The sequence below is a fragment of the Prosopis cineraria genome, unplaced genomic scaffold (assembly GCF_029017545.1).
Source record: "Prosopis cineraria cultivar Desert tree isolate PC_DT_omini unplaced genomic scaffold, ASM2901754v1 PC4, whole genome shotgun sequence".
NCBI classification, from domain to species: domain Eukaryota; kingdom Viridiplantae; phylum Streptophyta; class Magnoliopsida; order Fabales; family Fabaceae; genus Prosopis; species Prosopis cineraria.
Window position 1 is genome coordinate 18,546,524 of NW_026555335.1, and position 14,049 is coordinate 18,560,572.

Genomic DNA, 14,049 nt, shown 5'->3' on the forward strand with positions numbered 1-14,049 from the left:
ATATATTTAATTTTTTTATTATTTAATATTATAATAATAATAATTTTACAATGCATCGAATCCCAGCCGTTGAAATTTAGATCTAAGGCAGGGAAGAAAGGAGGCGGCAAACAAAGTCCAAGAAATCTATCCGTGAATGCCATAAAGATAAAAACCAACCTCTTTGTCTCTACTCATTTACATCAGTCACGGCAAATTCTGAAGCTGTGGTAGAAATGATCCTACCAAGCCAAGCCTTAGTTCAGATTAACAAATCAAAAGCACCCTAAATTCATTCACCTACAACATAATAAGCCAACTTGGTTCAAACTTCTTGACAATTAGACAGCAATCAACAAAAAAGGGCATTCAATAACAATCTTCTATCTTCATCATGTGTGATATCATATAATAAAACAATTATGTACATGATTGGCTTATTGCACTTGCTCTATGAGTACAAGGTACAAGGTATGCCATGTGGCAGCCTAGTATTGGTCTACATCTCAACATAGGAAGTAGGGCTACAAAAAACAATAACGGGATAAAACTAAAAAGCATTACTTTGAAATATGTAAATGTCATTATACTTGAAGATTTGTTCTCCATTGTTGCTGCAGAGTTCAAGCAAATTTGTGGTTAGACCTAGTATTTATTATATTCAATGTAAATATATGTTATTATTTTGTGGGATACCGGGTAGTTAAGAGTAGGAAGTTTTTTACGAGATTATTTCCTTTTTCTCCTCCCCTGAATCAATCTCCATTATTCTCGGAGATATGATTGTTTTCTCTCCTGTATATATTCTCGTGCATACCTTAGATGTATATACAAGAGTTTCTCGGCTCATTCACTACATGGTATCAGAGCTCCGTGACTTCCCAGTGCTGTTCGACGCCGAGAACTCTGAGACAGAAAGTACCGAGCACGAGTCGAACCCAGTTCACAGTTCTCCCATGTCGAACAGTGATAGGTCCTCGAAGACTGATCCGAGCAGGGCAGGTGGTCCCTTCGGGTCGACTACCAGCCACGAAGGATCATCGGTACACGTTATATCAGTGAAACTAAACGGTACAAACTACCGTATGTGGGCACAAGCTATGAAACTCGCGATCGGAGGCCAAGGAAAAATGGGCTATCTTGATGGCTCATCAAAGATCCCAGAAGACCCCAAGACGCAAGAGTTCCAGCAATGGCACACCGAAAATTCACTGATATCATCATGGTTAATAAATGCCATGATTCCAGAAATTCAACAAAGCTTTATGTTTCTCCCCTCAGCCCATGAAATCTGGAAGGCAATACGAGATTCATACTCTGATGGGAAGGACTTAGCTCAGATATATGAGCTCAAAACAAAGGCATGGACACTGCAACAAGGAGAACGTGATGTCACTGCCTTCTGGTTAGAACTGAATGCTATATGGCAGGAACTAGACTTAATGACAGATGTGGAATGGTCTAGCAGTAGTGATGCAATTCGGTATAAGGAGAAAGTTGAAAATGAGCGTGTATTTCAGTTTCTTGCTGGATTAAATCAGTCCCTGGATGATGTACGAGGACGAGTCTTGAGTCGTGCACCACTCCCATCAACCAGGGAAGTTTTTTCTGAGGTACGTCGTGAAGCCTCGAGACGCAAGGTCATGCTTCCTGGCACTACCCCTACTCCAGTACCTACTCTAGACTCTGCTGCTCTTGTAAGTAAGAGCAGTGACGCAAACCAAAAGAATCAGAAAGGGAAGGTTTCTTGTGAACATTGCAAGAAGATTGGGCATACCCGTGACACTTGCTGGGATATCCATGGAAAACCGACTGATTGGAAGCCAAGAAAAGGAAAAACACGAGGATACCACGCTTCTCATGATGTGCCACCAGATAAAATAGATTCAACTTCATCAACACCAGAGATTGATAAGGAACAGCTCGGTAAGTTACTCGAGATGCTCAGTATGCTTCAGAAGAATGAGAAAAATCAGAAACCGAATCACACTGTGTCAATGGCTCATAAAGGTAACTGTGCCTTGCTTACCTCTACTAGTAACTTCAAATGGATTGTGGATACAGGGGCAACTGATCATATGACTTCAGACTCTAAGCTATTTAGTACCTATGTCCTTAGTGCTGGAAATGAGACAGTAAGTACAGCAAATGGGTCATCTTCGTCGATAGCAGGAACAGGCAGTGTTGTTATCTCTGAAGCTATGAAATTAGAACATGTTCTACATGTACCATATTTGGCCTGTAATTTGCTGTCCATTAGTAAATTAACTAAACAGGCTAATTGTTGGGCTCACTTTTGTTCCACTCATTGTATTTTTCAGGATCTCTCATCGGGGAAGATGATTGGGAGTGCTAAGGTGCATAATGGTCTTTACTACCTTGACGAATCAACCGTGAGTAGTCTTTGGTCTCGAATTCAATGCAATGTCGCATCTACCTATGAAAATAAAGACTTTAAAGATCTTATGTTATGGCATAGGAGACTAGGTCACCCAAATTTTCAATATTTATGTCGTCTGTTTCCAGAATTTCAAGTCAATAAAAACACTCCATTTTATTGTACTGATTGTGAGCTCGCTAAACATCACAGATCCGTTTTCAAACCTATTGAGTACAAATCTACTCGTCCTTTTTCTATCATTCATAGTGATTTGTGGGGTCCTACTCGTGTCACTAATCGAACTAATACAAAGTGGTTCATCACATTTATTGATGATCATACTAGGATGTGTTGGGTTTACTTATTGCAAGATAAATCCTCTGTTCCCTATGTGTTCTCTGAGTTTTATACAATGATAAAAAACCAATTTGACACCACAATTCAAGTGCTTCATACTGATAATGGAACTGAATACTTCAATAACACCATGCATATGTTTCTAACAGAACATGGAATTATTCATAAAAGCACTTGTCCGAATACCCCTCAACAAAATGGCATTGCGGAAAGGAAAAACAAACACCTGTTAGAAGTTGCACGTGCTTTACTCTTTACCTACAATGTTCCTAAATTCTTTTGGGGTGATGCAATTCTCACAGCTACATACTTAATCAACCGCATGCCAAGTCGTGTTCTCTCTTATATTTCACCGCTTGAAAAATTACAAGAATGTCACTCTGTCACTCACCTCACCACTAATCTTCCCCTCAAAATCTTTGGCTGTACCACCTATGTTCATTCTCATCATTCCCATAAATTGGAACCCAAAGCTGTCAAATGTCTCTTTCTTGGTTACTCTTCTTCCACACAAAAGGGGTATAAATGTTTTGACCCAACTACCAAACGACTTTACATCAGCCGGGACGTTACCTTTGCTGAAAATGAACCTTTTTATCCAAATGCCTCAATTCAGGGGGAGAGAGGGAGTGATCTTCAGCCTTTGGAAAGTGAGAAATACTCAATCCACGATCCTTTGTTCACGAGCTCAGATCCTTTGTTACCTATACCAAAAAATTCTCGGGTTCTTAGGCCAGAAACTGAAGTGAAAAGTCTTTCAAAATATAATAAAGATGCTGGTATTGCACTGGACAAGACACCAATAACCTACTCAAGGAAGAAATGGAAAAAGAGGGAGACTATTATGACTGACGCACAACCAGAATCTGAACTGAAAGAGGTTCCTGAAGCGGAGAACGTAGAAGGTGCTGTGTTTCCTCAAGAATCTGAGGAAGAAGCAGTGACCGAAAGGGAGGAAGTGGATGAGTTAGACCTACCTATAGCTCTCAGAAAGCAACCGAGGGCCTGCACACAACATCCTATTCAAAGGTTTGTGAGTTACCATACATTATCCTCACAATTTCGTGCATTTATAACTGATCTTGACAAGGTAAAGATTCCTAATGATGTGCATGAAACACTGAGTGTACCTGAATGGAAGAAGGCTGTAATGGAGGAAGTAAATGCCTTAGAAAAGAATGACACATGGGAGATAGTAGATCTTCCAAAAGGAAAGAAAATTGTGAGCTGTAAGTGGGTATTTACCCCTAAATATGATGCTGATGGAAAATTAGACAGATTAAAAGCAAGGTTAGTGGCAAGGGGGTTTACTCAAACATATGGCCTGGATTACAAAGAAACATTTGCACATGTGGCCAAGCTTAACACTATCAGAATTTTGATTTCTGTAGCTGCAAACTTGGACTGGCCCCTACATCAACTAGACATAAAGAATGCCTTCTTAAATGGTAACCTAAATGAAGAAGTTTTCATGACTTTACCCCCAGGTTTTGAGGAAGGGAAAACCAATCAAGTGTGTAAGCTGAAAAAATCTTTGTATGGGTTAAAGCAATCACCTCGAGCCTGGTTTGACAGATTCTCAACAGTTTTGAGAGCTGAAGGGTATAAGCAAGGGTTGGCTGATCACACTATGTTTGTGAAGAGGGAAAATGAAAAAAGATGCATCCTCATTGTATATGTTGATGATATAATTGTCACAGGTGATCATAAGGAGGAGGTGGATAGAATAAAGAGGGCTCTGGGAAAGGAGTTTGAAGTGAAAGACTTAGGCAACTTGAAGTATTTTCTAGGTATGGAGGTTGCAAGGTCACAGCAAGGGATTTATGTGTCCCAAAGAAAATATATTATTGATTTACTTGCCGAAACTGGCATGTTGGATGCAGACCTGTAGACACACCTATTGTTGTTAAGAAAAAAAAGGAGAAACTGAAGGAAAATCAAGAAGGTGAGGCAAATGGAGTTGAATCCAAGAAAGATGGTTGTGGGGAAGAAGAAGAAGAAGAAGAAGAAGAAGAAAAGAATGAGCCAGTAGACAAAGAAAAATACCAAAGATTAGTTGGTAAACTAATTTATCTCTCTCACACTAGACCAGACATAGCTTTCGCAGTAAGCATTGCAAGCCAGTATATGTGCGACCCTAGAGAGAGACATATGGAAGCTGCATACAGAATCTTGAGGTACTTAAAGGGCACGCCTGGTAAAGGATTGCTGTTTAAGAAACAAAACCTAAGATCTATAGAAATATATACAGATGCAGATTGGGGAGGAACATACAAGGATAAGAGGTCAACATCAGGTTACTGTTCCTTCGTATGGGGAAATTTAGTCTCTTGGAAGAGTCAGAAGCAAAGAGTGGTCTCAAGAAGTAGTGCAGAATCAGAACTAAGGGCTCTAGCTCAAGGCATCTCAGAGGTACTATGGGTAAAAAGAGTCATGGATGAGATACATGTCAGAATTGATTCCCCATTAAAGCTTTATTGTGATAATAAAGTTGCAATAAGTATGGCTCTAAATCCAGTTCAGCATGAAAGATCCAAACATGTGGAGATTAACAGACATTTTATAAGGGAAAAGGTTGAAGAAGGAGTCGTCTGTCTCATTTATCTGCCAACAAGACTCCAAGCTGCTGATGTGCTCACCAAAGGATTACAAAGAACAGCATTTGATAGTTGTATAAGCAAGTTGGACATGATTAGTATCTATGATCCAACTTGAGGGGAGTGTGGTTAGACCTAATATTTATTATATTCAATGTAAATATATGTTATTATTTTGTGGGATACCGGGTAGTTAAGAGTAGGAGGTTTTTTACGAGATTATTTCCTTTTTCTCCTCCCCTGAATCAATCTCCATTATTCTCGGAGATATGATTGTTTTCTCTCTTGTATATATTCTCGTGCATACCTTAGATGTATATACAAGAGTTTCTCGGCTCATTCACTACAAAATTTGACTCGACTATTGATCCAAAACCCTCTAGAGAGCTCTATTCAACAAATTAATGAAACTCCCTATGTTCTTGATTGTATATTGATCATCACCAAATGATGTGCAGGATCAGCTTATATGATTCTGAACTATCATGTTCATTCAATTTGAACCATTATGTTCATTCATTGATTATGAACCACCATGCCCTGCAGCCATAATAAAGGGCAAATCTTGCTTCAAGAGCACTATTCACATTCACGCATTTCAAAGTAATATGTTGATAATTGATATCATTATAGAATACCTTCTAACATGCACAATTATATGGCTGATTTATCAGGTGTCTAGGATAAAAGAGACACTCAATGATCACGATAAATTGGTTGTGGTAGCCACTTGAGATGCAAATTCAAGTAGCCAGATTTTGCAGCCTCTAACTTAAAACGATCTTTCACTTCCCCTTCCAGTATGACCCTAGTAAGCGTCATTATGCATCTGCCCATGTAATCCTGCACGATGACACCAGAATCATGGCTTATAGGAACTAGGAAGATGGGTAATTCAGACTAATCATGAATAGACAGGTAATCATAGCATGGAAATCTAGGTCAACTCACCTGGTCAAACAGTTAAATCAGTGCCTTAATTAGTTTAATAAAATATTTCGTTTATGACTAGTTTGATCATGATTCAATTATGATTCAGACCATCAACCCTTGAACCAGTGTCTTAACTGATTCAATAACTGATCCCGTTTCAATACCTTGCATGTATTTATATCAGACATTCTTCAGTAGGTTCCACTTCTAACGCGCTGGAGTGTCCCATAATTATATTGGCAATACCTAAGAATATCTCAATTTTTTATAATTACAAGATCTGAAACATTTCCTGATATCTTACCATATCATAAGCTGTTATTTTCATTGATCAAAAATTTGAATTAGAAGAAATTAAATTGTTTATTTTTCAGGTCAAATTTCAGAAACTAAGAACTACAAGTATGCAATAGTTAAAATATTCTTATATTTAAAATAAAATAGACATGAACAATTAGATTCACTGATGGGGCATAAGACAATTTGGCTATTGTCAAATTTTACAAGGATGATCTTCATAACTAATAACTGCTCTAGCATCAAGTCATCAAGAAAATTAACATAGAAACTAACAAATAAGAAAGGCAAAAATTTCCACCTTTCCAAATGTGTCGTGGTCCCAAACTTCAACAATGAGCATATCATGTAATCCATCCTCAACAACGAAGTCAAATGTTTGGTTCCAAACAGGATTCAAGTTGTCATTAACAACCTGCAAAATCAACAACCCATGATCCATGTCATAATCCGTTGCTTATTAGTCACAGAAATAAAAACCAGTAACTGAATGCTATACACACAAGCATGTCCTCCCTGTCCCTGATGTCCCTCAACCAGCCCAAGAATGGAGAAAAGAAGATACAGAGAAGACATTGTAAATCTTAAAATAACAATTAATTGTCCATCAATAACGTTCTCGAAACTGACAAAATGCATAAATGTCTTCGTTTCTAGGCCCACCAAATCATACCCTGGTTTTGTTTTTATTTTCTGTTTTCTTCATGGTAAGAACAATATAAGGATCAGCTTTTCCCCTCATCAGATCTGCTGGAGGCAAGTCTTCAGCAGATATTACAGTAACAGAAAGGACGCCTCTAACAATAACCTCCTTTCTCTTTTGTGCAATAGTATTTTCATCATCAGGAGCTTCTACTCCCTTCGCTGAACTTTTAAGAACCTTTTCCAACGATGTCATATATTCGGGAGCAAAAGGATTGGAAAATCCATTCTCCGTGCCGAAAGGATAGTACAGAAGTTCTAGATGTACCTAAAAGCAAAAAACAACAATTAATACAAAAAAGCACATGCATTTATTAAGTTAAACATATATAGGATGGAAATATGTCATTGACAACAATTAACAGACCAAGGAATGAATATATAATCAAATTATAACAATTAGACATCTGAAAGGTGGAGAAAATGCAACCACTCTTCAAGAGAGAGATCATTCACACACCTAATGAATCTTGGACAGCAGCATTAAATTTGACCAAACAAGCAGTGATGGGTAATAGTATTGCATGAATCCAAGGGTTATAGAATGAAATAAATTTACAAAGCCAAATGCTATCAAGCACCCTAATCTCCTTGCCCTCCTATCTTGCATGGGCAGGCATGTGTAAAATATGAAATTAGAGAGACAATGAAAAAACTTCTTTGGTCTAGGCCTTTCACAACCTTTTAATGACCCCATGTGATTTTTGATTCCAACACCTAAAAAGAGTTTAACTAGAACTCTACTAAAATGTAGCTGAAAAGAATTTATGGGCCATACTCGTTTCTTCAGCCTTACTGACAAGACCAGTGTGAACCCCATGTTTCTCTTATAATTGTACTTTAGTAACTCTATTGTTTGCATTCTACACACTATCTAGGGAAGCTAGGTATCTGAAAAGAAAATAACAAGATTCCCATCGAAGTGTATTTATCATTAAAAGGGTAAAAAAAAAAAAAAAAGATCCTATATCCAAAATATCCACCACACTACCTACTTTCTCATGTGACCTCCAAACTCCAAAGTGAATAATAATAATAATAATAATAATAATAATAATAATAAAATGAAAGAAATACACACACACACACACACACACACACACACACACACACATCCAACCTAACGAAGGATACCATATCCAACTACAAGATGGCCTTCTCACCTGCCCCCTGTTCTTGTTATCTCTCTGGATCTCCAAATCCTTCACCAGGTTCAACCACACATCTTTAACTTTACCAGGCTGAAGTTCACAAAGATCTATACGAGCACATCCAATCAAATCAGCTGACTGTAAACCCTCAGCATCAAAAATTTTAACTACTAAGTGCTGAGTGTATGCATCTTCTACAATAAATTCGAAGTGTTCATTCCAAATAGGATTCAAGTCATTGTTCTGGAATGGAAAAACAAAATCATGTTACTTCACCTAGCATTGACAATCTATAGATGAGAAGGAGAAAGAAAGGGAAAATACTTACTATTGTCTTGCTAGTTTTTATTCTGTCACGTAAAGGACGAATATATAGTTCAGCATATGGATCTGATTTACCAATTATATCCTTGTTTGTCAGCTCCTTCGCCTGCACAAGCTTCACTCCTAATACTCCCATAGGCTTTAACTCTAGATCACTGAATAAGATAATATACAGTTAGTTTTGTTACCTTGAATCTTAGATACAACCAGCAATGACCAAACAGAAAAATAATCCCAAAGCCAACCACAAAAGTTAAGTTAACGAAGTAATGATATTAGAAGCCACTTAACTAAAGCCACTGCCAAAACAACTGATTAATGAGTGTAGACCTATATACCAGATGTTAAGCAACATGGAGAAACACATTTACAACAGCCATCCCTGGTTTAAGAACTCCAATTCATATATGATACTATGGTAGAACCTGTAGGAATGAGGCTTATTGAACTTCTATATTCCAGCTGAGAAAGAGTACAGGGATAAATACAAGAGAAACGTGATCAGATCTCCGAGAATTAAGGAGATTGACCCAAAAACGAATATCCTATAATAATAACAAATAACTACCCGAGATATTCTCCTAAACTATTTACAGCAAATATATACAATAAATATTAGGTCTAACCACACTGCACTTCAAGTTGGATTGTAGATGCTAAACATATCCAACTTGCTTATACAACTATCAAAAGCTGGTTTGTGCAAACTCTTGGTTAGGACATCCGCTGCTTGAAGTTTAGTAGGTAGATAGACAAGACATACAGTCCCTTCAACTTTTTCCCTTATGAAGTGTCTATCAATTTCCACATGCTTAGATCTTTCATGTTGAACAAGATTTAGCACCATACTGATTGTAGCTTTGCTATCACATTAGAGCTTTAATGGAGGATCAATATTAACATGTATTTCATCCACAACATGCCTTATCCATAGTACTTACGTGTTCCCCTGAGCTAGTGACCTTAATTCTGACTCTGCACTACTCTTTGAGACCTCTCTGCTTCTAGCTCTTCCAAGTAACTAGATTTCCCCAAACAAACGAGCAGTATCCTGATCTGATCTCTTATCTTGGTGAGTTCCTCCCCAGTCTGCATCCGTATAAATCTCTATAGATTGTAGACTTTGCTTTTGGAATTATAACCCTTTTCCAGGAGTTCCCCTCAGGTACTTTAAAATTCTGTGTCCTGCTTCCATGTGCCTCCTCCAAAGATCACACATGAATTGGCTTGCTACACTCACTGCATAGGCAATATCTGGATGTGGATGAGAGAGATAGATTAATTTTCATACTAGTCTCTGATATCTCTCTTTGTCTACTGGTTCATTCTTCTCCTCTTTTACTTCTTCTTCTTCAGGTTGTTCTTCGGAGACATTTTCCTTTTTTTTTTTTCTTTTTTCTTCTTTTGAACCATCATGGGTGTTTCTACAGGTTTACACCCCAACATGCCTATTTCAGTCAGCCAGTCAAGAACATATTTTCTTTAAGACACAGATCCCATGCAGTGATCTTGCAACCTCCATACCCAGGGTATATTTCAATTTTCCTAGATCCTTTACTTCAAACTCTTTGAGCCTTCTTTATTCTAAGTACTTCCTCTTCATAGTCACTTATGATGATTATATCATCTACATACACTATGGGTACGCACCTTTTTTCCACTACTCACTTTCAAAAACATGGTATGATCGGATAACCCTTGTTTGTATCCTTCAGTCCTCAATACTCTTGAAAATCTATCAAACCAGACTCAGAGTGAATATTTACATACATGATTGCTGTGTCCCTTATCAAAACCTGGAGGTAAAGTCATAAATACTTCCTCTTTCAAGTCTCTATTGAGAAATGCATTCTTGACATCTAGTTGATGAAGTGACCAATCAAGATTTACAGCAACAGAAATTAGAATTCTGATGGTATTAAGTTTAGCAACAGGTGCAAAAGTTTCTTTGTAGTCCAAGCCACAAGTCTGAATGAACCCTCTTGCCACTAATCTGGCTTTCAACCTGTCCAGCTTACCTATAGAATCATATTTTGGGGTAAAAACCCACTTGTATCCTACAACTTTTTTTCCTTTTGGAAGTTCTACTATCTCCCAAGTACCATTCTTTTTTAGCACATTCATTTCCTCCACCACAGCATTCTTACACTCAGGTATACTAAGTGCCTCATGTATATCAGATGGAATCTTTACTTCATCTAGGTTTGTTACAAACGCATGAAATTGAGGAGATCAGGCATGGTAGCTCACAAATTTCTGAATCGGATGCTGTGTGCATGTTCTGGGTTGTTTTCTGATGGCTATAGGCAAGTTTAACTCATCAGATTCTTCATTCTCAGCCACTTTCAGCTTCAGGAACCTCCATTGGTTCAGATTCAGGTTGTGCTTCAAACATAACAGTCTGTCTATTTCGCCATTTCTTTCATGGGTACATCAATGGTGTCTTGTTCAGTGCTTTTTCCTGTATTATAATCTGAAAGACTTTTCACTTCATGGCATAGAAGACTGAATACTAGAATTGGTAAGTGGCTGGATAAGAATTCCAGTATTTGTGGGGTGTGTCTGGGAGTTTTCAGATGCTGGAAATAATTCTGGAAGTAATTCAGAATTTTCAGAAATAGCTGAGTTCTTACTCAAAAGTTGAGAATCACTCCCCCTCTCCCCCAGAGTCGAAGCTTTGGAATAGAATGGGAAATGTTCAGCAAAGGTGACATCACAACTAACGTACAAACGTTTAGAATGTGGGTCAAAGCACTTATATCCCTTCTGGGTAGAGGAATATCCTAGAAAAATGCAAGGAACAGCTTTGGGTTCCAATTTATGGGATGAGTGAGCATGAACATAAGAAGTGCAGCCAAAAATTCTAAGAGGTGGGTTAGTATCAAGGTGGGTAACAGAATGAGTTTCTTTTAATTTTTCAAGGGGTGTAGAATAGGAAAGAACCAGACTAGGCATGCGATTTATCAAATAGGTAGCTGTTAAAATTGCATTCCCCCAAAAATACTTTGGTACATTATAAGTGAGGGCACAAGCAACTTCTAACAAGTGTTTGTTTTTCCGTTCTGCAATGTTATTTTGTTGGGGAGTGTTAGGGCAAGTACTCTTATGAATGATGCCATGCTCTTTAAGGAATAGATCCATGGCATTATTGAAGTATTCTGTGCCATTATCAGTGTGCAGCACTTGAATAAAGGTATTGAATTGGTTCTTTATCATTGTAAAGAAATCAAAAAAGATAGACAGAACAGAGGATTTATCATGCATCAGGTATACCCAACACATTCTAGAGTGATCGTCTATAAATGTAATGAACCATTTAGTATTCGTGCGATTAGGAATACGAGTAGGCCCCCACAAATCATCATGGATTATTGAAAAAGGATGAGTGGATTTATACTCAATAGGTTTGAAACTTGATCTTTGATGTTTAGCAAGTTCACAATCGATACAATGAAAGGAAGAAATTTTATTATATTGAAATTTGGGAAACAAACGACATAAATATTGGAAGTTTAGGTGACCCATTCTTCTACGCCACAACATAAGATCTTTAAAGTCTTTATTCTCAAATGTAGATGCAACATTGCATTGAATTCAAGACCAAAGTGTACTCACAGTTGATTCATATAAATAGTAGAAACCATTATGTTCTTTAGCACTCCCAATCATCTCCCCCAATATGAAGTCTTGAAAAATACAATGAGTAGAACAAAAATGAGCCCAACAATTTGCTTGTTTTGTTATCTTACTTATTGACAATAAATTGCAAGCTAAATGCAGGTCATGTAACACATGTTCTAATTTCATAGCATCAGAAATAATCACACTCCCTGTTCCTGCAATTGAAGATGACCCATTTGTTGTACTAATTTTCTCATTCCCACCACTAGGGACGTATGTACTGAATAATTTTGATTCATATGATCTGATGCCCCAGTATCAACAATCCATTTGAAATTAGTAGTGGTGGCGAGTGGAGCACAATTACCTCTGTGGGTCAGTGAGGCAGTATGATTTGATTGCTGATGTTGATCACCTTTTTCAAGTACATTTAACATCTCAAGTAACTTATCTAGTTACTCCTTATCAATTTGGGGCACTGGTGGTGTTAAATCTAGTTTTTATGGTTGTACATCATGAGATGTTTGGTAACCTCTAGTCTTTCCTTTTTCGGTTTCTAGTCCACTAGCCTACCATGGATTTCCCAACAAGTATCATGTGTGTGTCCAGTCTTTTTGCAATGGTCACAGGTAATCTTCCCTTTTTGGCCCTTTTGATTATCACCACTCTTGTTGACGAGTGCAACAGAGTCTAGAGAAGGAGATGAAGATGGAGTAGTTCCAAGAAGCATTACCTTTCATCTAGAAGCTTCACGACGTACCTCAAAGAATACTTCTCTTGTTGATGGGAGTGGCATATGACTCAAAATCCTCTTTCAAACATCCTCTAGGGACTGATGAAGTCCAGTGAGAAATTGGAAGACACGTTCAACTTCAATTTGCTCCTTATAGCAAATAGCGTCTCTGCTACTGGACCACTCAACTTTTGTCATCAAGTCCAGTTTTTGCCAAATGGCCATTAGTTCTAACCAAAAAGCAGTAACCTCACGTTCTCCTTGGTGTAGCGTCCAATCCTTAGTTTTAAGTTCATATAGCCTTGACAAGTCCTTACCATCAATGTATGAGTCACGTACTGCCTTCCAAATCTCATGAGCTATAGGAAGAAACATGAAACTCTATTGAATTTCTAGAACCATCACGCTTATCAGCCAGGATGAGACCAGGGAATTTTCGGTGCGCCAACACTGAGCCTCCTGCGATTCGGACTCCGCTGGAATTCTCAATGAACCATCAATATAGCCCATCTTCCCTCTTCCTCCAATCGCAAGTTTCATCGCTTGAGCCCACACCCGATAATTTTCTCCATTGAGCTTAACAATGATGATATACATTGACGATCCTTCGTGACTGGTAGTCGACCCAAGGGGACCGCCGGCCCTACTCAGATCAATTTTCGAGGACCCATCGTTCTTCGACATTGAGGAAGAAAGATTTGGGTTCAACTCAGTCTCGGCATTTTCTGAATCAAAGTGATCGGAAGTTTCAAAAGATACGTCATGCTTTGATACCATGTAGCAATGAGGCTTATTGAACTTCTATATTCCAGCCAAGAAAGAGTACAAGGATAAATACAAGAGAAACAAGATCAGATCTCCAAGAATTAAGGAGATTGACCCAATAATGAATACCTTATAATAATAACAAATAACTACCTGAGATATTCTCCTAAACTATTTACAGCAAATATATACAATAAATATTAGGTCTAA

At 37.9% G+C, this 14,049-nt stretch overlaps 1 protein-coding gene across 3 annotated transcripts in view; it reads right to left on the reverse strand.

Annotated features, from left to right (window-relative positions):
- Positions 1-320: 320 nt before the first annotated feature.
- LOC129309358 (synaptotagmin-5-like) overlaps positions 321-14,049 on the reverse strand; it is a 36,281-nt gene continuing 22,552 nt past the window's right edge. Inside the window, exons 8-13 of one of the 3 annotated variants that reach the window (XR_008592905.1) lie at positions 8,725-8,875; positions 8,409-8,639; positions 7,217-7,513; positions 6,845-6,958; positions 5,952-6,156; positions 321-3,420 (exon numbers count right to left, since the gene is read on the reverse strand). Coding sequence is in view for 1 of the 3 variants with exons in the window: in XM_054950923.1 (XP_054806898.1) it covers positions 6,010-6,156; positions 6,845-6,958; positions 7,217-7,513; positions 8,409-8,639; positions 8,725-8,875 (940 nt within the window). In the remaining 2 variants the exon portion in view is untranslated. Of the gene's footprint in view, positions 3,421-5,801; positions 6,157-6,844; positions 6,959-7,216; positions 7,514-8,408; positions 8,640-8,724; positions 8,876-14,049 lie in introns of those variants that run through there. The other 2 variants (XR_008592904.1, XM_054950923.1) reach the window with 2 other exon arrangements.